This window comes from Botrytis byssoidea (assembly GCF_014898295.1).
Source record: "Botrytis byssoidea strain MUCL 94 chromosome Unknown BBYS_015, whole genome shotgun sequence".
Classification (NCBI taxonomy): Eukaryota; Fungi; Ascomycota; class Leotiomycetes; order Helotiales; family Sclerotiniaceae; genus Botrytis; species Botrytis byssoidea.
The window spans coordinates 194,085-219,285 of NW_024065856.1; the positions used below are offsets into that span (position 1 = coordinate 194,085).

General features: G+C 43.9%; 8 protein-coding genes across 8 annotated transcripts; 3 read left to right on the plus strand and 5 right to left on the minus strand.

Moving 5' to 3' along the window:
- Nucleotides 1–656: 656 nt before the first annotated feature.
- EAE97_007547 (uncharacterized protein) lies at nucleotides 657–1,386 on the minus strand (the record flags this gene model as incomplete). Its single annotated transcript, XM_038878062.1, has 2 exons — nucleotides 657–988; nucleotides 1,086–1,386. 2 exons carry the CDS (start codon nucleotides 1,384–1,386, stop codon nucleotides 657–659), a joined length of 633 nt encoding a protein of 210 aa, XP_038730900.1.
- An 823-nt stretch (nucleotides 1,387–2,209) lies between these two features.
- Nucleotides 2,210–3,806, minus strand: EAE97_007548 (uncharacterized protein; the record flags this gene model as incomplete). Its single annotated transcript, XM_038878063.1, has 4 exons — nucleotides 2,210–2,971; nucleotides 3,023–3,516; nucleotides 3,568–3,667; nucleotides 3,792–3,806. The coding sequence occupies 4 exons, from the start codon at nucleotides 3,804–3,806 to the stop codon at nucleotides 2,210–2,212; spliced, it is 1,371 nt and encodes a 456-aa protein (XP_038730901.1).
- A 1,104-nt stretch (nucleotides 3,807–4,910) lies between these two features.
- On the minus strand, nucleotides 4,911–8,435 carry EAE97_007549 (uncharacterized protein; the record flags this gene model as incomplete). Its single annotated transcript, XM_038878064.1, has 5 exons — nucleotides 4,911–5,317; nucleotides 5,372–7,879; nucleotides 7,932–8,117; nucleotides 8,173–8,343; nucleotides 8,405–8,435. The coding sequence occupies 5 exons, from the start codon at nucleotides 8,433–8,435 to the stop codon at nucleotides 4,911–4,913; spliced, it is 3,303 nt and encodes a 1,100-aa protein (XP_038730902.1).
- Nucleotides 8,436–9,002: 567 nt separating this feature from the next.
- On the plus strand, nucleotides 9,003–11,780 carry EAE97_007550 (uncharacterized protein; the record flags this gene model as incomplete). The annotated part of the gene is made up of 1 exon (XM_038878065.1): nucleotides 9,003–11,780. The coding sequence occupies one exon, from the start codon at nucleotides 9,003–9,005 to the stop codon at nucleotides 11,778–11,780; it is 2,778 nt and encodes a 925-aa protein (XP_038730903.1).
- A 595-nt stretch (nucleotides 11,781–12,375) lies between these two features.
- EAE97_007551 (uncharacterized protein) lies at nucleotides 12,376–14,754 on the minus strand (the record flags this gene model as incomplete). Its single annotated transcript, XM_038878066.1, has 1 exon — nucleotides 12,376–14,754. One exon carries the CDS (start codon nucleotides 14,752–14,754, stop codon nucleotides 12,376–12,378), a length of 2,379 nt encoding a protein of 792 aa, XP_038730904.1.
- A 710-nt stretch (nucleotides 14,755–15,464) lies between these two features.
- EAE97_007552 (uncharacterized protein) lies at nucleotides 15,465–17,359 on the plus strand (the record flags this gene model as incomplete). The annotated part of the gene is made up of 6 exons (XM_038878067.1): nucleotides 15,465–15,754; nucleotides 15,807–16,782; nucleotides 17,016–17,054; nucleotides 17,106–17,198; nucleotides 17,252–17,258; nucleotides 17,319–17,359. 6 exons carry the CDS (start codon nucleotides 15,465–15,467, stop codon nucleotides 17,357–17,359), a joined length of 1,446 nt encoding a protein of 481 aa, XP_038730905.1.
- A 1,373-nt stretch (nucleotides 17,360–18,732) lies between these two features.
- On the plus strand, nucleotides 18,733–20,474 carry EAE97_007553 (uncharacterized protein; the record flags this gene model as incomplete). The annotated part of the gene is made up of 3 exons (XM_038878068.1): nucleotides 18,733–19,040; nucleotides 19,097–19,374; nucleotides 19,429–20,474. 3 exons carry the CDS (start codon nucleotides 18,733–18,735, stop codon nucleotides 20,472–20,474), a joined length of 1,632 nt encoding a protein of 543 aa, XP_038730906.1.
- Nucleotides 20,475–21,313: 839 nt separating this feature from the next.
- EAE97_007554 (uncharacterized protein) lies at nucleotides 21,314–25,122 on the minus strand (the record flags this gene model as incomplete). Its single annotated transcript, XM_038878069.1, has 7 exons — nucleotides 21,314–21,923; nucleotides 21,977–22,707; nucleotides 22,759–22,969; nucleotides 23,017–24,190; nucleotides 24,249–24,610; nucleotides 24,667–24,867; nucleotides 25,115–25,122. The coding sequence occupies 7 exons, from the start codon at nucleotides 25,120–25,122 to the stop codon at nucleotides 21,314–21,316; spliced, it is 3,297 nt and encodes a 1,098-aa protein (XP_038730907.1).
- Between the last annotated feature and the right edge of the window lie 79 nt (nucleotides 25,123–25,201).

Genomic DNA, 25,201 nt, shown 5'->3' on the forward strand with positions numbered 1-25,201 from the left:
TTGGTGAAATAACCATGCAATGGAATGAACTGGCTGCATGGGCGGATGTTTAACTAATGAAATATACACAACTTCTATTCCACCTGTTTTTGACTTAAACTTCACGTGAATACATGCATGTGCTTTGGATTTATTTTTATTTGCGCTTTTATCAAATTTTTGATATGATTATTATACATGAGCAGCCTCATGCTGCTTTGCTGTGTTTTGCTTTGCGTTTTGCTTTAGTATTCCCCAATTTATTGAAATGAATAGATGACCATGAAACGCCTTGTATGAATACAAATTCATAAGATCCACAGTGTCTCGTACTAAAGACCCTACGCTCTGCATATCATGTCAAAATTTCTTTGGATGGTTCCACCGATTACTTTCTCCATAGTTAAGATTTGCGGCCAAGAATTGGTGTATATCCACTAGGAACTGAAAACATGATAGAGTGTGCGTCTCGTTTTGTCTGTAGAGCGTAGAAGTAAGAACGAGATAGTGGTAGGAGATTTCGAATATTCGTGCGTGTTTTGAGAAGTGTCCATCAGCATAGTAGTTTTCCTCCCAAGAAGTATTTCTCAACTGTCCTCGCCCCAGATCTCAATGCGCCCACCATCCTACACTCTCGCCCCAGATGATCGTTCCACGATATCCAGTTCATCTCCACCTCACGCATATCTCTTCCTCGTAGGCTCGGGACTAGGACTCCTCGTCACGCTTCTCTCATCTCTCCCCCTCATCCTCAACCACTTCTTCGTACTCAACTCTAACTCGCGATCTAGCTCATCGCTCGGGTTCTTGCGATGGATGAAATTGCAAAATCCGCCGCGCACGCATCCTTCGCCGCTGTTGAGTCGACAGCATGCTTCGCGGAAATCAGTGACAGGGGAGAGCTCGCAGTAGATTGGCCGAGCGGCATACCAGCGGGAATTCAGTGCGTCGCAGGCTTTTTGCGCGGAATCTTCGTATTTGAATCGCGCGTACACGTTTCCGATGAGATCTGTTGGGGATATGTTAGTTCTTGTTTATTGAAAGTTTTTCTTTGACATATGGGTGAAAAGGAAAGGGGAAAATGAAAATAGATGGAGAAGACATACGATCATTATTATTATCACACACGACGACCTCTTCAATCTCGCCAAACTTGCACATCTCGCACCAGAAATCCTCGTAGAAGGCATCGAAGTGGTTTTGCAACTGCGACGCGTTCATCTTGTTTTTCGGGTCGTAGGCAGGATTCTGGTAGAGGTTGGGGAGGAGGATGGTCTGCGAGTAGGAGGGCTTGACGTGCTTGCGGGAACAGCGATCACCGTGGCGACAGGCGCCGATTTTGTAGTAGAAGGAGCAATTGACCTTGTCGGCTTCAGTACCAAAGATGGAGGCGAGGTAGTTGGCCATTTTGAAGATGTGAAATTTGGTTCGGGCGGAGGATTATAGCTGTAGGTACGAATCAAGTTTGTGAAGGTTTGCTTATTGAATCAGGGTGTGGCAATTGATGGAGAGGGAAAATAACTCTCTTTAGCTTCGATAGTCGTCTCTTGCTGTATGAAAAGTTGCAGAATACACAATGGTGAGTGTGCGTCGATAGCAATTTGTCTGTATTCAAAATGAGGCGCGCTTGATAATGTTGAAAGTTCCTGATATCTCGGAACGGTCCGAGCTTCTTAGCGTTAGCGCGCTTTTTTGTAGCTTGGTGGCTGACTAATTGTAGATTCGCCTACCTTCTCGAATCGAGATGTGGATTTCAAATCAAACTTCACTTCACTCTAAACTTAACTCATTACACAAGATTAGCCCCATGGTCACATGTAGCGCTGTGAGTACAGATCATGAAATGCCTGTTGGATTATTTGGGAGTTTTACTTGGAGCTGATGGATGGTAATATGATTTCTTGTCTGGTATTATAGTAGTATATTCCTTGAATCTCTTCAAAGCTTGACATTCTCCATGCTGCCAGTCTAGTCGATTATATTACCTCTATTTTTTTTACAACAAGCAATAGTCACTGCACTTGAATCACAAAATGCATTGGATGGTCCCCTGATGACAATGATAAAAATGGCAGATATGTTTAAGCCTATGCTGGGCAGTCCCATCAAAGTACTATGGCATATCCTGCAGTAATCCCAATAACTATCCTCGAATGCTAAAATTGCAAATACTGTGTCAAAACTGTCAAACTGATCTCCTTTCTCATTCTCATCTCGTGTGCAATTACTCTTAGTGAGCACTCTTATTACATAGTTTTCCAAATGCCGCAGCAGCCTTCTCAAATACATTCGCCTTCTCGGGTGTGGCAATCACAGCTTTTTGCTCACCGTCCTTCTCGTACCGTTCAAAGCTATACAACTCATCGTGAAGTTGCAGCTCCGATAAGGCGATGTTGTTATTTTCTGTTTCTTCCTCGATGCGTTGGACAACCCTCAGCTCATTCGGTTGTAAGCGACCGATGCCCTGTTCAAAGCGGATCTTTACTGCGACTATATTTCCTGCCGACCCTCCTTCGCTCCAAGTGACCATTAGATCCCCTTTGCTCTCTGAGAATGCCCAGGGGTGAGCAAACATATGGGCTGTGTATGCAAACTTTTGTATATGGCCCATAGGGTATGCCTTCATCAGTTCGACGATTTCAAATGGGCCCCAAGGATTAATAGCTCTTCCGAACATTAACTTGCTATCTCCTGTACGAGTGCAACCAACGAAGCCAAATCTGTATGTTGAAGCCTCCCCGAACAATTTTGTGTCGAATATTTGACCATGTTGATAATTCTTGAGAACTGGCCAGGAGAAGAAGTGGTTTTTGACCCAGCCTCTTCCACCTCCCCAGTACTCCCAGCAAGCTCTTGCATTTGCCAGCTCCAGAGGTACACGACCTAGTACCACATCATAATCTCCATTGTGGTCGCCACCTTTGTGTCCGTAGGCATATAAATATTTCCCGTCGGAGAGAACAGAGAAAGTCCCAAGTCGAGGCTCACTGGGCTTTCGTTTTGTTAGGGATCTTTCGTACCGAAATAGAAATGATAGACTTACGTAGAACAAGATGCGCTCGCTCCAGCCAGCCATCTCACGCTTCGCCACAATAGTTGTTGGATTGGTCCGGTAATTAACCTCCACGGAAGCTATACCGACTGCTATAAGAAAGGTTGATCCATCCTTTCTGATACCTCTGTACTCGAAGAATGTCCATCCATATGCTGCAGCACCCGTAATAAGGTACCATGCAATCCCACCAGTGGCCCAGAAGACTTTGTTGTCATTTTTCTTGTCAAGTTCATCCTCGAAGCGCTTGAACAAGCTTGGGATTTGTCTCTCGGTGATTTCAACATTGATTGATCCCGGCGGCGCCAGATACCTCGACATAACCGGGTTTGTCGGGTTGGTGAGAAAGGAGAGTGTAGAATCGGTTCTTCCTAGAAATTGACCGGCTGCATTGTGGCAGAATGTGTTGTTAAATTGAAATAGCACATGTCCGTTTGGCAACGCACTCGATCTTCCTCCCATTCTGGGATAGGAATTTCCGCTCTCTTAGAATTGTTAGATCGCTAGTTTCTATGAAGTTGGCCGTTTCAACTCACCATCGTATAGGTAGCCCAGTGGGACAACATGCTTGATGATGAGGGGCCACACAACATATTTCGAAATTTCTGATGTTTCTTTGTGAGTAGTCGAAGCCATCTGAACGGAAGAAATGGAAAGTATCAGTTCTATTTTCGTAATGTTCACTGGGCGATAAGTTGTTTTTAATGGTGTTCTCGTGGGAAAAAGTTGCAGTTGTAGGGAAAAGCGAAAGCTCACTTACCATAGCTCTTGCCATATTTTATTACTTTAAAGATGAATGGCAGAAAGATTGACCCTGATGAATACTGAAGGATTAGGCAACCCATTGGCCCCAGAACCTTTCTCTGGACCAGCTGTTTCGTTCCAAAACTCAATCGGTATTCCCTTGCTGTTTCGCCTCTGCAGAGCGATGCGCCATTCTATAACTCATTTTCTAATATACTTCCTGCAAGATCACTTTTGCTTCAATATTTCAACGGCTTATCAGCGATACAACCCAAGCCCAAGAAATATAACTGAATGGATATAGCATTCAAGGTAAGTGCAGACAACGAAAATAGTTCATTTCAGGAGATATACTTGTGTTTAAGCGACATATTCACCATTAACCTCCGGATCAGGATGAAATATCTCATCAAAACATTCTAAGTCTGATTTCTGTTCGTAATCAAACCAAGCCATTAAATGTAAAGGAGGTATAATCTCATTGATTTCATCGAATCAACAATCAAAATGTTGTAAAACGGATCCGTACAATTGTTCGCCACAATCTAGGCGAATCAACTCGAAAAATGACTCCAAGTTCTTAAAGGAGGGTGCAGTAACTTTGTCCCGATATTTTTGACAAGGGATAACAAAATGAGGTAGCTTCTAGATAATCTACGCATCGTTTATTTGATACCGAGTTTGATATTTTCTATTGCTTCTGTCCATTCTTCATATATAGGAAAGCAAATACTCATTCGCTATTCTTCTTTATTCTCGCCGACTTGCAGCGACTTAGAGGTTGGCGGTATTGCCGAAGACATGGGATTTGTCTTTCAATGAGGTCCATCAAGGAGTGTCCTTAAAAGATGATCTAAACTTATACATCTAATAGCAAAGAAAGTCGTGTCTTATCAAAATGAAACCTCCAGAATACAAGAAACAGTGATTTGATAAAACCTTTTGAGTCATCTATGTGCTCGACATCCAACCAAATGAGAAGTTAAATATGACTCCTAGATCCTGTGATAATATCGGTTTTACCAGAAGAGGATGAAAGTACAGTCACAGTTTAAGCTTGAGATTGATTGGGAAAACTTCTGGTATTTCTTGGATGTTTTACTATTTAAAAGTCTACAAAAATATGCATATGGGTCTACTCTGACTTCAAAGTCTCAAATTGCTTGATAGTCTCCTCAAATCCACGCTGTTCAGTCTCAAGATCTCCCAGCTTCTTTCTCTCTATCTCTTGCAGTTCCTTGCTGACTTTCTCTTGATAAGCGGGGTCATCAAGAAGTTTTCTCTGTTTCTCGACACCTGTGCGAGTCTTCTCCAACTTTTTGGTTGCCTTTTCAATCTCACCATCAATGTCTACACGACCCTTGACGTGCAAGAAGACAGCAGCAGCGGAGGAGACGGAAAATACTACACATCCAGCTGGGCGGGCATCGGTTGAGGAGAGTACTTCCAAGGATGATACGCCCTTACCAGACAAAGACTTAATAGATTGGACTTGAGATGTGATGGTGGAGTGGGAGGTACTATCATAGGCTTGGACAAACACTGGAACTAGTTAGTATTACATTCATGTACGATAGGATCCTGCTGATAACTTACCCTTTCCTTCATCTTTAAGCGAGTATTCGGACATCAATGATCGAATACCCCTGGATACAGCCGTTACAAGTTCGTAAGCTGCTTCAGAAGCAGGGTCGTCTAACTCTGCCTGATAGATTGGGTATTTTGCAAGTACAATAGATGGTGTCTTATCTTCTGGACGTCTTGGAAGACGTTGCCAGAGCTCTTCGGTCAAGAAAGGCATGTAAGGGTGAATCATAGTCAAAGCACCTTCGAGAGCAGTATACAGAGTATCAGTAGCAGATCTCTTCTCCTCGTCAGTGCCATCCTGGAGGATCGCCTTTGAGTTCTCAATGTACACATCGCATAGCTGGTTGTACCAATATTGATAGACCGCAGTTGTTGAACGCATAAACTCACGATCCTCAAGGTTTTGGTTAATTTCTTTCGCAGCAATTGTCATCTTATGTAAGATCCAGCGTTCAGACAAGGACTCCTTGCCAGTGGGTTTTGCAGTCTTATTTGGAACAAAATCTGCAGGCAATTTACCAACCACGTATTTTGTCGCTTGGTAGATCTTGTTGCAGAACTTTCGATAACCGTGAATGACCTTGATGTCGAATGCAATGTCTCCACCACCGGTTGTGTAGGAAACCAATGCAAAACGTAAAGCATCTGTGCCACATTCAGGAATACCGTCAGGGAAAGCGGTTTTCTGGTACTTCTTTGCTTTTTCAACCTCAGCTGGGGCAAGATTACCAACCAAAAGCTTGGCATGCAAGTCTTCAAGTGCGATACCTTGAATCACATCTTGAGGATCAATGACGTTACCCAAAGACTTCGACATCTTTCTACCATCAGAGTCGCGGACCAAAGAATGACAGTATACCTCTGTAAATGGTACTTTGCCAGTCATTTTGATGCCGAACATGATCATTCGAGCAACCCAGAAGAACAAGATGTCCCAGCCAGTTTCGAGTACTGACGTTGGGTATAGTTTCTCAAAGTCACTTGTTTTCTTTGGCCACCCCATAGTGGCAAAAGGCCAGAGACCAGATGAGAACCAGGTGTCCAGGACATCTTCATCTCTCTTGAGCTTGAAAGTCTTACCTGGAAGAGCCTTCTTTGCCTTAGCCTCTGCTTCTTCTTCTGTTCTACCGGCGAACCACCGATCACCATTACTCTCATCATTCTCATCACCTTCGATCTGAGCAAAGTACATAGGCGCTTGATGTCCCCACCATAATTGTCTAGATAAGCACCAATCATTGATATTTTCCATCCATCGGAGATAACTCTTTTCGGCTGATTCAGGCTTGATCTTGATCTCACCTGACTTCACAACCTTGATAGCTTCATCTGCCATTTCTCTCATCTTCATCCACCATTGTGGCTTTAACATTGGCTCGATTACATCCTTTGACTTTTCACAGAGTGGAACAGTCATAGGATTGTCTTTCTTGTCAACATAAAGACCAGCCTTCTTGAGGTCCTCTTGAATGGTGTAACGAACGTCGAAGCGTTTTTGTCCAGCATAAGGACCAGCGTTATCGTTCATTTTTCCATCATCTGTCAAAATATTGATGAACTCGAGATTATGGCGTTGACCGAGTGCAAAATCGTTAGGATCGTGAGCTGGAGTGATCTTGACAGCACCGGTACCAAAGTCTTTCTCAACATATGTATCGGCAACAATTGGCATCAATCGTCCTTCGATGAAAGGATGAATAGCATTCTTTCCAACAAGGTGTGTATAACGGGCATCATCAGGATGGACTGCAATACCAGTATCACCCAACATAGTTTCAACACGAGTTGTAGCAACCTCAATCTTTTCCTCAGATCCTTCAATCTGATATTGGAAATGAACGATGACTCCAAATTCCACCTTCTTATCGTATCCTGGTACATCAATGAGGGTACGGCCCGCAAGCTCTTTATTGGTTACCTCGAGGTTCGATAGAGAGGTGTTGAGTTTTGTACACCAGTTCACAAGTCTGTTGGCTCTATAAATGATACCCTCCTCATGTAGTGAAACAAAGGTTTCTGTGACAGCAGATGAGAAGTTCTCGTTCATCGTGAAAGCTTCACGGGTCCAATCAAAGGATCCACCCATCCTGCGGAGCACAGCATTGATTTTCTTGTGATATTCATCCTTCCAATCCCAGACGGTTTCAACAAATTTGGGTCTTCCAAGATCATGACGAGTTTTCTGCTCACGGCGCCACAGCATATTCTCAACAACGCTCTGAGTCGAAATACCAGCATGATCACATCCTGGAAGCCAGAGCGTCGTCTTACCATGCATACGGTTCCAACGGATGAGTAAATCTTGCAAAGCGTTAGGAAGAGCATGGCCCATATGTAGGTTTCCTGTAACGTTTGGCGGAGGCTCAACAATTACAAAGGATCCCTCTGGCTTTACTTCTCCGTCAGCTGTGAACTCGGGCTTGAAGAAGCCTTCCTTCTCCCACCATGAGTACCAGGCTGATTCGACGGCGATTGGGTTGTATGCTTTGTATTGAGGATCGTCGAAAGATTTTATGACTACAAAAAGTAATCAGCTTGATGATTGAATATATGCTGTCAGTTGACATACTCTTCTTTTCTCCTTCTGGAGTATCCTCGACATATTTTGGCAGGACTTCTTCTGCAGCCTTTTTCTCAGCTTTGGCTTTCTTTTCCTTGTTCTTACTTGGTACAGCTGAGGCAGCGCTTGCTTTTTGAGCTTGCTTTTTTTGGTCAAACTTGGCTTGCTTTTCTGCCTTTTTGCGTTCCCTCTCGACTGCGCGGCAAACAATTAGTTTGTGAGGCCTTTGGAATGTAGATGAAATACGTACGCTCTTTCTCGCTCTTCACTTTCTTTTCTCCTTCACCAGCTACAGGAGCTGCATTCTGTCCTGGCATATGCGAACCAGTTACGCTAGATTCTGCAGCGTTTGCAAGTGCAGCTTTGGTTTCGTTTGAGACTTTGGGTGGTTGTCCTGTTACTGGACCAGTCTCTTCCCCGACTGCCAATCAGTTATAGTCAGCTCCAATACTCAGGGAATCGGCAATGTTTTCAGTCCTTACTTGGATTGTATGACGCAGGGTTGGTAGCCATTTTGACAATGGGAGAAAGATCGATGTTACTTCTGTAGGGCGACCTGCGCACACAGAGTGCCCTGAGCAAAAGTTGAAATCGGTTTCTGTATAAAACTGCAGAAGATCAAACGAAGTTTATAGATACTTCGAAAGTTGTTTTGTTTTGGCACTTACAATCTCCGAAATAAAATGCGATAAGTTGTGACTCGAAATTGGGCGACAAACCCCTCGTGTGGCTTGTGCATGCACCACCATACAAGCCACACGAGGCTGGTGCAGCTTTTGGAGCTGTGGTATTTTGCATCTTCATTTACCTGCAACATCCATTTTTATCACAGTTCGTTCTTTTTCTCATTGATTTTTTGCATATTTTACTATGTTTAGTATCTTTCAAATTCTGTTAATGATAGTATCAATGTCTGTATGAGACATATAAACAAAGAAGTTAAGATACGTTCATATTTTTATCAGGTAGTACTTGATCAGACGGTCATCCATTCATTCATTTGTCGGCTCCTGGCCTAAATCATTTTTATGTTATAAATCTCATATCAAGCTGGTCGTTGGAGAAGATTCAATATGCAAGATGGCGATCAAGCAATTATCAGACTCAACAATTCATCTTCTGGGTTCATCTCAGGTTCTTACCACACCTACATCTCTCATCAAGGAGCTTCTTGACAATGCCCTTGATGCCAAAGCTACGAGCATTGATATTCTTATTTCTCACAATACCATTGATAAGATAGAAGTTCGTGATAACGGTCATGGTATCCAACCTGATGATCTTGATGCATTAGGCAGACGCGGTCACACTTCTAAATTGACAACCTTTACGGAGCTCAGAAATATAGGCGGCAGAAGTTTGGGATTTCGAGGAGAGGCACTAGCATCGGCTTGTCAACTTGGTGATGTCTCGATAACCACTAAGATGGATGGACAACCAGTCGCGACGTGTGTAAAACTGAAAGCACTGGGTGGGATTCAATCACAATCTCGATGTTCCCATCCGACTGGAACAACAGTATGTGTGATGAACTTTATGTCAAAGCTGCCTGTCAGAAAACAAACAGCCCTGAAAGAAGCCCCAAGAACGATCGGTAAAATCCAAGAGTTGATGCGGAGGTACGCCCTAGCGCGAATGTCAGTAAAGCTCACCCTGAAGATTGTAAAGGGTACCAAAGGTGCATGGTCATACTCACCTCGTCCAAACATTGGTATCAAAGATTCGGTATCTCTTGTCATTGGCCGAGAAGCTGCTCTCCAATGTTTTGAAGCATCGATGATATTCCCTGAATCTCCTAATCATGAAAATAATACATCCGAGGGCGCGGATATCCCAGCCGATGTCAATCCTGCGAACGACGCGGCAACTTCTCATTTTCGTCTCGAAGCTTTCCTCCCCCGACCTGATGCAGAGCAGAGTAAAATTGGATACGGACAATATTTCTCCGTTGATTCCAGGCCAGTAGCCTCCGACAAAGGGACCATGAAGAAAATTACAATCATCTTCAAGAGATATCTTCGAAGTAGGCTGGCTTCAGGAGCTCCTTCAGAAAAACTCAAGAATCCGTTCATGCGTCTCAATATTGCTTGTCTGAAAGCAAGTTATGATCCCAATGTTGAACCCGCCAAGGACGATATCATTTTCGAAAATGAGACACTTGTGTTGCAAGCGGCGGAGAAGATGTTCAATAATTTTTACGGAGATTGCGATACAGTTAAGTCTAAAGTAGCAAGAAACAATACTGTAACCCTGCCCAGTGGATTCGATATACTTCTTGCCCGAACTCCGCAACAGGATTCTCCACCACCCTCAAGTGTTGTCAACGCCTCATCAACGCCCAATAATACACCTCCAGCCCCTATCACAATTTCAAATTCCAAGACCATGTCCGAAGTCTGTCCCAATACTGCAGGTGATACGTTGAATATCGCAGGGCCCGATCATTGTGAACTTTTGGATGAAGCAAGCACCCTCGGAGGGAAGCGAAAATGGGGAAGTGATATGTCTCACGATTACACAAAATATACAGATGATTTTAATCCTCGAACCTCTGTCAATAAATCGCAGAAGCAACTTGACCCAAACAGCAATCGACTGCCTGTTTCTAAAGAGTTGAATCCTTGGGTCATTGCAAAAATGACTGCTCCAACCAACACAAATCCAGACGTTACCAGCGCAAAATCTAGTTCGGCAATATCGCTTGATTCGATCGGAAATAGCTCAGTTCCATCCGTGTCGCCACGCGTAGTTACTAATGCCATTTCACCAGTACAAGCTAGTCAATTTGGCGAAGTTAGTACCGGCGTAGCAGATGTTCTACATTCACACTCCAATTTTAAGAGCCGCATGCACGATAACCCTATGACTCCAGCCGATCAATCAGATCCAATAACAGAAAGCGATGTACCAGTAGTTCAGCCTTCGCATGATCGTTTCAACAGTAATGGATTTATCGCCGCTACATATTTCGTTAGAAACCCATTAATGTCGCCACCAAGTACATCTCCAAACGCGCAAGTGCAGAAGCAAACAAGAGGTCGAGGACCTAACAAACCATTTGTACCTCCTTCTCGAACACCGCATTATAATAGTGTATCATCTGGTCATGTTCAAACACAATTGGGAGCTCCTTATCAGCCTTTTCGAATACAAAGAGAAGCGTGCGATCAACCCACTGCGACTGCAAGTCCGGTTCTGGAAGCACAAACACAGCAGTCAAACCTGGAGTTGGAGTGGGCTATGGACTTTGAACATAGAAAGGAGAGTGCCACTCGACGTCGCAGGGATGAGCTCCAAGCTATGCGAGAAGCATTCCAACAGCCGCCCGCTACAAGCCAAGCTTCTTCTCGGCCATCTCCTCATAAAAATCGCTACAATGCTGCTTTAGCCAGCCTTGAGATGTCCCAAGAGAGTCTAGGGGAGAGTTCTTCCTCTGCGAACAACGAAGCTGTCTACACCACTATTCCAGATAGCGATCCTCGAGGTTACTTGATGAAGCGACAGAAATCGTTTTCCGTTCTCTCGAGCATCACGGGAGGCCCTCGGAAGTTGAAGCGAGCTCAAACTTTACGCCTTCCCCTAGAATCGATACCTGCAGATTTACAAATTCATCGACTTCTTCAGACGGTTCAAAGTGATATGGATGGAATCTCAAAACTAGTCACGGAGACATCAAAGCAGGATACGTATGTTCGCCGCGGGACTCAGGCTCGTGGCCTTGAGATGACTACCATAGATAGAGATGCTGTGGGAAAGAAATTGTGTCATGTAGTTGAAGCGTGGATGAAGTCGGATAGAGGGGAGAAGTGCGATGTGGAATTTTTATTTGGTGGACTGGAGTCGCTTAGTGGTGCTTGATATGCGTTGTAGGAATATGGATTGCGAAAAACGAGATATATGGCGTTTTGCTGGATTCGAGATACCCTTTTGCTTTTATGGTGTTTATGCGCTACTGCCTATATATAGATCACTGGGTGCATTTTGTCGCTACGTATTTGGCAAGACACTTACTTGTATTATATAGAAAAGATCTCTACTGCTTTGCAATAAACGAGTTCAACACCTGGATGTCGAATTTTCATTGCACAAAATAATAATCTTGAAAATCTTTAAAAATCTTGTCGATGCTCAGAGAGTTGTAGTTATCTTGTGTTCAACGAACTTTCAGAGTGTCTGATTGGCAAATTTTGCACTTTTTTAATGATATGAGACAAAAAATGTATATTTATGTAGTAGCACTAAATTTTTAATCGATTCGGTCTATCTCTAGCTAATGCTACGCTGACCATGTATATTTATGTGCGCACAATAAAATCTGGTCTATAAATTGGTATCATATCGTATCATCATCAACCACCAAAACTCCCGTACTTATGCAATCAGTACCATGCTATGCTCCACCCCTTACACCTATACCCACCTATATCAAAATGCCTCCCAGATCCAAACCCTATCAAGCTTTCTTAGGAGCCCAATTGGATAACCATGCCCTGGCTTTATCAAGATTTGCTCCCTCCGCCTCACAAGCCGCAATACACCACTCCAACTCCCAACCTCCAGGCTCCATGGCCAACATTTCAGCCAGATTTCTCCTCTTCTGATTTCCTTCGTCGACGCAGAAATACATCGGTTCAGTCTTATCATCTATTTGGGCTACCAATGGTTGAATAAGAGGCAGGGCATCTTTCATTGCTAGGGTTGCTTGAGGCCCTTTTGGTTCTTTCGCCCTCGCAGTCTTGCAGTATATGTTGGTACACCATTTCTTGCCGCATCCCGTAATCATCTGACTCAAATACCTTCGCTCTACGCGGCGTTTCATTGCCTTTCCTAATGGGTCGTGCATACTAGCGTACAATGGACCGAAGCAGATACTGCAAAGACCCAAATCATTACCAGGTCCTTGGCCCATTCTCGATCCAGCGCCCACTTCCCCATTCTTACCAACGCCCTCTAAAGTTCTACCGCAGATGGCATTTCTACAGATTGCCGGTTTAAATCGGCTATTCTTTTCTAGTTCGTGGTGTTTAAGATGGGTGGCCATATCCCGAAGTCGAACGATTTTGCTGCAGAGGTGACATTCCGTAGTTCGAGCTCCATCCGCAAGCTCGTGTGCTGTAAGTCCAGATATAAGACTTTCGGGAGACGGATCAAAGGGGTCACCCTCTTGAGGAACTTCAAGATGGCAAAATTGACATAGAATGATCTTGCCAGGACATACAGACGTACGGTGAGTAGCAAGATCCCTCAAGTTTATTGCTTCGTAAGGGCAATTGGGGCATTGCCGAGCTTCGTGAAATATAGAGTCGTGTTTGCTTTTGCTCTCTGACGAATTTCCATGGGCCGAGTCATGAGGACAATGCCAATGATTCAACCATTCTGGAGATTTCTTCTGAAAGACGCCGTCGCAATGAGGGCATGATATATTATTGCGAAGGCAAAAGTTCTCATGAAGCATCATTGTCCGCTTTGGTACCCATTGATGACAATTTTTACATTGCTCCTCATCGAATCCATGCATTTCAGTATCTTCTACAAGCGAGATTGGGTTGCCTGGAACCCCGTTGCTTGCCTCTTTTTCAAGCGATTTGACTCTAATGGAATACTTCCGTGGTCCATACGATGGCTCGGAACCTGCTCCGGTTCCGCGGCAGTATACGGAAATCAATATGGCATCGGCTCCGTCTAATTCCACATTTGATTGTTGTATGGTTATTCTCTTGATTTTGTCACTTGAGAAATCTCCGAGAACATGTTCATCTTCTCGTGGTTTTGCTCTTTGATGAGCTGATTGAGGACTAACGAATATCTCCACATCGCCATCACTATCGTCCTTGAGCGAAAGCTCAATGTCAAGGCCATTTGATCGATCCCATGAAGGTAAAGTATAGTCGACATAATCACCTTCTGCGACCTGTCCTTGTAAAGCTTTCCATAGATCTAATTCTCCACCGATTGAGCTTCCTTGGGCCGTTCCTGGAGCTTTTTGTGCCTTTGACATAATTTGCTTCAAGGTTTCTCGAGCTTGTTCTTCATTCAAAGCCTCGATATCGACCTCTAGGTCCGTATCAACGACGCAAACAGCATCTCCTTCTGGCGCAAACTTATCAATCAGAAACCGGAACTCCTCCGACTTTGAACCCCGAACCATCAATATTTCACCTTTTGTTAAAGTTGTAAAATTTTCTCGCATGTGTTTTTCGAGCAATGATTTCCAATCCTCGGGATTATAACCAGCCTCCAATGGCCTTAACCTCACGTATGTACCTTTGGGTAATTGTTTCGCATGCACTGTGATCTGCGCCGATTCTTCGGTTTCGCCTGTAAGGTCTATCATCTCGTCACCCGTGAGGTCGATTGCAGGGTTATCTGTAAGATCTATAGGCGTATCCGGCGATCCTATCCTGCTTTCTGCCTTTGGACTTGGTGGTGTTGGTTTTCGTATGGGTGCAGTGATACCCAATGCCTCTAGCAAAAATGAACTCAGGACAACTTCTCCTTCATCTGCCGAGAACTCTCGAATTCCTGCATATACGACATTGCCATTTTTCGAGTTGACGAGACTAAACGTGAGAGGATGGGGAAGTTGTTGTTGGGTATCTCTCCATTGCGACTGTTCTATGCGAGCCGCTGCCAATGAATATGGATTGAATGGATCGAATGCGACATTGTTTGAGCGACTGTTAGAATTGGCTGTAACTGTGGAGGCCGATAATAGTTGTTCCAGAGCAGATTGGGGCAGTAGTATCTTGTCACCGGGTAGAGAGACATTATCTTTTGGGGCGACTTTATAGACCGATGACCATGTCAAAGAAATGTCTGGAGTTGCTGCCATCATGTGGATGAACAACAGGGCAAGAACCTGTTATAGTGAGCTTTCTCAAGGCAACTCGAAATACTTTATTCTCAATGGTATGTATCAAAGAAATCCTCCAACTCTGTAATTTTGTATGTCAAAAAAACTCTAAATATATGCACTCGGAGTGGTACTGTACTGTACTGTATTGTAGAAACTTGTTGATTGATGTCAGATAATGCTGGATCCTTCTATGCCGAATATAATCCCTGTTAGTTTCTTATCGATAAGGGGACGTGATTCCGACTGTGGCTAGTGTGGCTACTCGAGACCTGATCTGCAGAAACCCCTGTAACTCCAAAGCACAAAGGCTGGAAAAATTGTTTTGATTGTCAAGGTCGAAATGATAGATTGGGCAATCGATACTTCTGAAAGACCATTTAGTTGTTGAAGCTGGATTGGGAGATTGAAGAATGTTACATCTCGATTTTTGTATTCGGGTCATCTGTGGCTGTGGCAAGCTAGCCTAAGTGGCGCTAGCATTAGCACCTGACTAACTTCAATAGAAAGATTGACTTCCAAGGCTTGAGAAATCGATATTTAATTCCCTAGTACTTCACTCAATAGTGTTCACGTTTGGTTTATCTGATTGCTTTATCAGTTTGTCCAGTTCGTTTCAGAGATATCAGCACATCTTGAATTCCTCATATCAAGGGATACCTCTTCTCCTAGACTCGATAAGTACTTCAATGGAGTTCGCATCTCAAGATAATACAGATAGCTTACCATCTTCTCTCTTGCAATTATTATCAAATACTTTGATTCTTTATCAAACTACTCCTTATCTCCCAATTTCTTCCCTTTTAGCCCTCGGAGCTACCTCGAAATCTTTCAAAGAGCTGATTCACGAGACCCCTCATGTTTTCCGTTATTTGAAGCTCTCAGACGTCGAATCTGCAAGGGCCGGAGCTGGATCAATTGACAATGGAGGACAGAACTGGAGGAATGTACAACTAGATGAGAATGTAACAGAAGATGAGTCCGTTTTGTCAACCCCAGCTCAGAAATACTGTATATTGACGTGTTCATAGCTTTTATAGTGGCCCACTGAGAGGCATCTTCAATCACCTCCGCCGTCGAAATCTACTACTTGATGTGGAAACTTTGATACTAGACGGTCTTTCAGTCCCTTCCGACTTGGTAAGCGAAATCATCTTGAACGATTCGTACAATGTCCGCATCTTGTCAATCCGCGAAGTACAAAATCTTAACGAAGGGAAACTGAGAGGTGCGCTCAAATATTCGTGTCGCCCTTCGAGACCTAACAATACTCCTCGGCTCCAAGGGCTATACATATTTGGTTACAAGGATGCTCCGCAAGTTGTGAAACGTCGAAGGCATGTGAATAGGTACCCTGCCGGTATCGCGCCTATAGACACAATTCCCAATTACGGAGTGAGGTCTCCAGGAACAAATCTTGGAATGCACTGGAATCGAAGATCCGAGGATGCCTTAGGAGAGAGTGTATTGCGTGGAGGAGGTGAAGTTGGGCACCCGGAATTTGGGAACAGGTTCCCAAAACCCATCCACAATGACTGGGCAGATACTATGACCTATTGTGAGGGGATCATCAGTTTTGATGCTGTTCTTTGCAAGGGACCTCGTCACTCTGCAAGCTTACCATCGGACAGTCCTGGTCCATGGTATGACCATACGCAAAATCTCATTGACGGTGCGCGTGTAGCGACTCATCTTCTAGGTCATTGCAGCGGTTGTGGGACTGCTAAGAATGCCTCAATTTTTGGACAGTCGCCCATGGTCTCATTTCCACTCTTGTCACCTGTCCCTCTTCATGTGTCTACTGCCAAGGCAGCAAAAACACCATTCGAAGGATCCTTAACTCGAGAAAAGCTGATGGTTCGTTGCGTGGATTGTCTACGAACTCGATACTGCGAAGCTTGTCGCAAGTGGTGGTGCGAGGATTGTTTTGAAGGAACTCAAACAATCAGTAGTACCAGTAGTTCTCCATTATTGCCTTCCATGGTGCCTGAAGCGGAATCTAGCAAGGTACATATGGATTTTTGTGTTAGAGATTGTCTACTATCTGCCATGATGTCTCGTGATAGAAGCAGGAGGATGTGGAATTAAAGCAATTTCACCGTGGCAAAAGAGAAGCACCAAGTTATTCATTCCATGCTGCATTGTTAAGGCATCTCAATTATTTTCAATCTCTCAACAATTGTATATATAGAATCTGACGTTGCCAACCTTCACGGAGATCAACTAACGAAAACTCATAGTTTGGCGTCTCAAAAAGTTGCTTATTTTGCGGACTCAATGTAAGACAACACGAGAACTGGCTATGGAATTCTTCGCTAATGGTGTGGCAGTGTTACGAATGTATACAGAAGACTCAGTTGAGATGCAAGATCTGCAATGGAGGATACTGCACGGTCCATAATGAAGGATCAACTTTAACCACAGCAGGTCGCCATGCAATTGATGGTTGTAGATGTTAATACTGACACGTAACTAGTGCGATTGTATGAGAGAGAAGTCCAACTGATCTCAAAACAAGTGCCGATGCTAATAATAATAATTAGGGTGCTCACGAAGTGGTAGGCGAACGAGGGAATTATATTGATCCATTCTCGCTTGTCACACAATTCAATACAAAAACGGATATGATCTCCCCTCTACAGATGCATGATTATGGATCTCCGATCATCGTATAGCTCAACCCTACTCTCCATGACGACTCAAATGATCTCTATCATTCCTTGGGGTCATTCTTTCGGTGTGGGAATATGTGGGAATTTTTGGAGCTTGATTGATTTTCCCCCAAAACAACCCCACGAGAATTGATGGATATTGCGGGTGGCCATCGTTGCAGAAATTAGTCTTTCGGACCGAAAGCGGTTGATATTCGGAGCGGAACCACTACTTCACTCTTAGTCGAATATATGACCATTGTCCATCTCCCCATTCCTAGTAATTGAAGCGCATTGACTGGTTCCGCTCCAAATATGTATACCCCGTACATATACCAAGATTTCCTCTCTGTGGGGTCCTAGGCGAGACGCATGTACATATCGTATATGCTCTGTTCAATCATTTGTTAAATGACTCAAATCCGAACTCACGGAGCTCTCCACTATCAACTGCTTTGTGTATTACGAATCAATTACTGGCTCAGTTGAAACTAAATGCTGGAATAACAGTCTTTTATTCTATTCGTTTGCCAGTACAGAAGCCGGAGTCTTCCAATATTGTAGTCTGATGAGGAGAAGGGCTATAGAAATGCCAATGCATATATGCTCGAAAGCCTAATTTCCACTGGAAACTAGTGACGAAGTAGTCTAATGAGTTCCATATTCTACTGTACTTCGTCACCCCTCAGGTCTCAATTTGGCACTGTTTAATACTAGTGGCCGGATGGCTAGCATTGGACATCCGCGACTCGCTAGCCATCAAAGATCTAATCAATTTTTTCCACCAAGGAAGTTCTCAATGCAATCAAACAACCCTTAGACAGGCCGTAGGATATCTAGGCCCCGCATACTCTTGAGATAGAGATTCTTACAACAACAACGCACGTAACAACTTTTTCTCTCCGAAAGATGATCTGTCATGAGTTATTCAATCTTAAGAAAAGATTACGGAAGTGTCGAGCCGTCCATCGAAACTCAACCACTAAAAGTAGCCGCATCAACGATTTTCACACAATGGTATGATGAAAGTCAAAGAAATGTAGGTAACATGAGACTAGACATTTGTTGTCAGAATCTCGGGCCCGATTTCCCTCATGGGTTCAAGAATCAGTACGTAAACTCATTTTTGGAATTCATCGTAGAACGGCAGATCAATCAATGTCGTAAGTGGCAAGCTTTTCCCTTATCTACCGGCACGGGATATCCGTTCCTTGTGGGGTAATTGGGAATATCCCGTTTCTTGATTTGATTCCCCTGCATTAGGTGGATTTCCTAGATCAATCATATCTTTCCCTATAAAGTGCCAATGCCCATCGATACCCTAGCAAAAGCTTGGTATAATTTGATCCCAACTTCACACGGTTTTCTCATTGAGCAAACGAGAACTATGAGACAATCAGAGATTCGCGATCTTCCTCCTTCCACTTCAAGTGATACCGATGTCGAAAAGTTAGAGGACAAAATTCGACACGAAGATCGTCGAGAAAACATAGAGCAGGATGCGGATTTAGTTGAATTCGTCCCAAACGATCCAGAAAATCCTCTCAATTGGACTTCGCTGAGAAAATGGTCGATTGTTTTATCTTTGACAATTGCGAATTTTAGTTGTCTATGGTAAAACTATTCACAGGCCGTCGTATTTGTACAAAATGTTAATGTTTGCTCTTCAGGATAGCTTCAGGTTACTCGCCTGCAATCCCTGACTTCGAGGAAAGATTCGGTACTTCAGCTGAAATCGCTACACTTCCTTTGGTCTGCTATGTGCTTGGTTTGGGATTCGGACCTATGCTTTTAGCACCTCTGAGCGAGTACTACGGAAGAACACCTGTCTATCTAGCCAATTTCTTCATCACTACATTGCTCTTAATCGGTACTGCTTTAGTAGATGATGTCCCCGGATTCATTATCTTGAGGTTTATCACGGGATTTTTTGCTTCTGCATCAATCAGTAAGTACTATATTGTAAATCCTCAAACACAGTATACGAACTAACAACTTTCAGCAAACATTGGAGGAACGATCGCCGATATGTTCCATCACGAACATACTGGTATGCCCTTGGCAGTCTACACTGTAACCTCAGCCGGCGGCTCTGCAAGTGGAGTCTTCGTCTTCTCTTTCATCGCCCAACTACACGGGCTCCACGGTGTTCTCTGGGGTATGTGCGGAGCCACCGGCGGATTTTTCCTCCTCCTGTGCGTCTCACTAAAGGAAACCCGACACTCCGTGCTCCTTCGTCGTCGCGCAGCTCGTCTCCGCAAAGAAACAGGGAATCAAAATCTCGACGTTCCACTGGAAATGCGTACGCAACCCGCTACCCAAGTATTCGCTACCGCTCTCACCCGTCCATTTCGTCTACTCTTTACCGAACCTGTTATTCTGTTTACCGCGGCTTACAACGGATATCTCTTCGGCATTGCATTTCTCTTCAACGGTGCCTTCACCGTCGTCTTCTCCGATGGCTACGGTTTCAATACCATCCAAACTGGCCTCGCAAACCTAGGTGTGTGCGTTGGGGCGCTCCTGGGTCCCGTCACCCATATCTGGCAAGAACGGTACTATCTCCGCAAGATCACATCCCAGGATGGAAGCATCCGGAATATTCCCGAAGCGCGCGTGCAACTCAGCATGGTGGGCTCCGTCGTCTTCCCCATCTCCCTCTTCTGGTTTGCCTGGTCCGCTCAGCCCGGTTCCGTACACTGGATTGTGCCGATCATCGCATCGGTATTCTATGGCTGGTCTTTCTACACCATCATCCAAATGACGTTTATGTATATCGAAGATACGTATAAAGTGTATGCGGCGAGTGCGTTGGCCGGAGTATGTTTTGCGCGGAATATCATCGGCGGGACGTTCCCATTGTTTGGGACGCAGATGTTTAATGGATTAGGTGTGCATTGGGCGGGCAGTGTATTGGGGTTTGCGGCGATTCTGCTAATGCCCATTCCGTATGTGTTGGGGAGAAAGGGGAGAGATCTCAGGAAGAGGAGTCCCTGGGCTCGGGAACATATGGATGATTTGGGGGAGGATGAGGATGTTAAGATGTAAGCGAACTAATGAATGAATGACGGGTATTTGAACATTGGATGAAATGAGCGCGAAAAGAAAGCGGAACTTTGGGGATCCAAACACAAATTCATTGTTGAAAGGCGTTTATATAATGTTTATGATGCATGATAGCGATATTGTTAGCTTTACGATAATGAGATGAGATGAGAAATGAAAATTACCTTGCATTCCAACCAAATTCACATATTAGACTATACCGCGCAGTGCCATTTTATCATACATGACAAACAACAACTTAAATCTCATTACCATACCTAATGATTCAAACTGTACACACGAAACTGTCTAGATTTCAGAAACAACCATTTATAAGAGAGGTTCGAGAAGACAATCTAATGCACATTATGAGATCTCTCTAGTCACCCATACGAGCCTCACATTGCTGAAATCTCTGGGACTTCGCTTTAATATCTGTAAAGTACTATCAACATCTTCCACTCCTACGATAGCACGACTTCTGTAGACAGATTTTTCTATCTTGAAACCTCTATTTCCATTTGGCTAATCTTCTGTAATTTGTGAATTTATTTTTGTTCCACGGAGAATATCTTATGATACCCATCAATATTTAATATGATTCCATGTGAGTAGTCACTGTAAGTAGATAAATAGCTAGATAGATAGGTATAGAGAACAAGTCAAATATTCGCGTTCCTTTTGCAAGATAAAAGGTCATGTGGAATTTGTTGCGGACTTGATATACTAAGGAAAGAACCTATCATGCATAATTGCTAATTTTCATCATCCCATTATCATCCTATCATCGTTATTTGTTCACTGATCCTCAGGCCATCTCTTATGCCTTCACAATGTCGAAATCACAATTGCAATCTAAATGTGCCAACCTCAAAGGGCTTCAGTGTGACTGCGACCTTTCCTTCCTTGATCTTCAGCTCTTCTTCATCATCCTCCAAAACGTTGGTCTTCCAAACCCTCTTCACATCCAGTGTTGTCTCAATTGTTCCTCTACTAGTTCCACCCAAACTATCGTAGATTCTCAAAATAACACTTTGCCCCTTTCTCTTGGCTAATTCACCACGGCTGACATCCTCGTCATCTTCACCACGCTTAACAGTATCTAGGATCAACGATGGGTCTCCCGTAAGTTTGATTGGACTATCAAATGCATTGGTTTGAACACCCTTCGAAGCCTTGCAGAGCTTTAAAGGATTGTTGAAGTTAAATGCCGTGCGAACGGTAGTTGAGCCAAGGCCTCCCTGATGAGGCAGAATAGCCCAACGGATGTGGTGACGACCCATGTCTGCATGTGCATCTGGAGCTTTGGGGGCTCGAAGAAGTGACAAGCGCATCACGTTGCCACAAGTAGCAAAGCCATATTTGCTATCATTCAGAATAGAAACACCGTATTGGTTCTCTGAAAGATCGGCGAATTTGTGACAGCATACTTCGAACTTGGCCATATCCCAGCTATTTGAAGTCAGTCAATTATGTATTTTGATAACAAATGATATCAAACTTACGTAGTGTTATAGTGAGTAGGTCGTTTAACGATACCGAATTGTGTCTCATAGGATGCCTCCGTGTTTCGAATATCAACTGGGAATTCAACCTTGAGGAACTTCATACTCTCCCTCCATTCAACTTCGCTTTCCATTTCAACATAAGATTGCTGGCCCTTGAATGCCGCTGATAAACTGATATGAGTCTTTATCCAGCTGTCTTTGCTGATCTTAGTCTCAGTCATTACACTAACTCTGTGGGCATCACTCTGCACAATCTTAGTAATTCCTGCAGGCAACTCCTTACGAGAATCCAAGTGGAAAACTTCCACATCCCAAGCTTGCCAATAAAGTGGTTTATCATCAAATATGACAAGCTGATTGGCTTTCCCCCCTTTGGCTACTACTTCTCTCTCCGCTTGTAAATCATACAGAGAAGTAATTGCGCCGCCTTCGACTTGGATTTTGAGCTGTTCGTTTTGGAGTACAAAAACGCCATCTCTGACTTCTTTGACAGTCACTTCGGGCGTCTCGGCAATCTTGAAAGTTTTGATATTCAAGAGACTGCCTTGTCCACAAGCAACTCCGGCAGTCTTATTGCCAAGTGGCACGATCTCTCTCCTGTGCCATGGCATCGTGTTTAAGGCCACAAGATTGCCATCCTTCGACGAGTCTTCGGCTTGACCTACACCCAAAGTCTTGTAAAGCTCTTCAAGAATCTTCTCACCAGTCTTGAACACCTTGGCATATAGCTATCACGTGTTAGGATTGTATGAAGCTAAAGGGAAGTGCGATTCACATACCTCATCACTGTCGTCGTAACACATCTCAATGGATGATCCTGGTAGGCAGTCATGGAACTGACACAACAATACAGCTTCCCACATATCGTCAATATCCTCTTTTGGATACTTGAAGTCCTTACTTTTGAGACTCGCGATTGTTGAGAGAAGTTCAATATTGTGTAGCATGATTTCAGAGTTTCTGTTATTACGCTTGTTGTTCGCTTGCGTTCTGGGGAGAGTCAGCATAGTTGTGAGTGCTAATGGAATGACACTTACGTGTAGGTTCCACGGTGAAGCTCAAAATATAATTCACCATACCAGGTCACTAAGTCTAGACCCTCAGACACCCTTCCCTCCAAGCGATCAAAGAAATCGTCAACGGAGTCACCCATATGAACTCTAGGTATAAGTCCAGTAGTATCGCTCATTCCACGAAGACGTCTGAGCTTCTCAATCATCTGCCACGTTGGTCCTCCACCACCATCACCCTTTCCAAAGACAAGAAGTGACGTCTCATCTTGATCCATAGATTTGTGCTGTGTTACTGATCTTCTTACATCACCAAAATCAGCATTTGCAGTGTATGTCTCGGAAGGTGCCATGTGACAAATGACCTGGCTACCATCTAGAGATACCCAGTTGAATGTGGTATGTGGAAAATTGTTAATGTTGTTCCAGCTGAGTTTTTGAGTGAAGAAGCGCTTCATCCCTGCGAGACGACACAACTGAGGAAGTTGGCTCGAGTAACCAAAAGTATCTGGCAGCCAAAATGTCTTGGATCTCTCTCCGAAGTTGCTTTCAAAGAACCTTTGACCATACAAAAATTGTCGGACAAGGGACTCACCACTAGGCAGGTTAGTGTCATGCTCAACCCAACTGCCTCCGACAGGTTGGAATTTTCCTTGTTTGACCTTTTCCTTAACCCGATCAAAAACGTATGGATAGTACTGCTTCAACCATTTATACTGTTGAGCCTGGGAGACTGCAAATCGATGCTCGGGATAACGATCCATAAGATCACATTGATTCGACCAAGACCTAGCAACTTTTCTCTTGGTCTCAGCCCATGGCCAAAGCCAACAGGTATCAATATGGCAATGGCCGATACCATAAACAATAGGCTTTGTGCCAGTCTCATAAACCGCAGATGAGTTGATATTTTCACCTAAATATTCTTGAGCAATTTTTCGGCCTTTAATAATCGAATCTTGGTTTCCCAACTCGAAAGCATCAATTATATCGTTTGCGACCCTCAATGCTTTATGTTGTTCCCATGAGTCCGATGGAAATTCTCTAGCAGCATCATTGATTTCCCAGATATCAATCCATAAAGCTCGGGCTTCAACGTTTACAGCCACAATCTCGGCCTTTGACAGCTGGAAATATTTATTCGGGTTTGGGGGTTGGATGGAATCGCCACCTGGAGCATTACCGAACATTCCGTTGCAGGCTAGTTTTGATGTCAGCATTTGGAAATGTATGATCCATATGTCTTGTCTTTATCTCACCCATCTCAATATAGATTGTGTGTTCCTTTCCGTCGCGGAAATTGTCCGGCAAGACCCATTCAACTCTCTCACCACCTCCGGTCAATCCCTGAAGAGGGTTGCCGTCCTCGGTCCATACCATTCCTTCATTGTTGGCATCCCAATGTAACTCCAGTAGATCCTTCTTCTGGAATTCCGACGGGACAGTTATTCGTACTTTAAACCAATGGGTTGACCATGAAGGGCCAAAGGCTTCTCCAATGTGCGTTGATCTAAATTCATGGCTTGTGGCATCTTTGAAAGTGGGTCGAGAAAGGTCCGGAGCGTCCCAGACCGAAAGTTTGATGTGCGGTTCTCCAGACGCGACCCCTTCGTTCAACATTCTATCAACAAGAATCAATTAGCAGATACGATAGATCAGAAAATTGAAAAGACATACGCTCGTAAGTTGTGTCCTTCATATTGTCCGCCGGCATAGAATTGACCAATTCGATCTTTGTAGAGATTAGATATCAATTTGCCCTTAGGTCCTTCAGACCTAACAGGATATGAGCTCTTGAGCTCTGGCTTTAGTATAGTTTCACCACCCATAATTGGCAATTGGATGATATTATTGACGGATTCGAGATGCGATGATGAACTGAGGAAAGAAAAAACAATTGTCAGTTGTAAAGAGTAGATAGTAGATAGTAATTAGTAGAAGCTCAGCCGCGGGAAGTGGTAACTCTTCTACTACGCCGCTTGTTACGTAGAAGTGGAGTTTCAACAGGGGTAAGCTTTAGGAAAGCGCGGGGGGAAATGTGGAGGTTGGAAGCCGCGAAACATTACGAGTAAATCCAATGGCACGTGGCACGTGAAAGGGGTTATATGGTAGATCAACAACTCACCTCGACATCATTCACGGACTTCCACAACTGACACAACCTTGATTCAAAGTAGGTTTTTGATATATCAAAGAGCAAGACAAGCTGAAG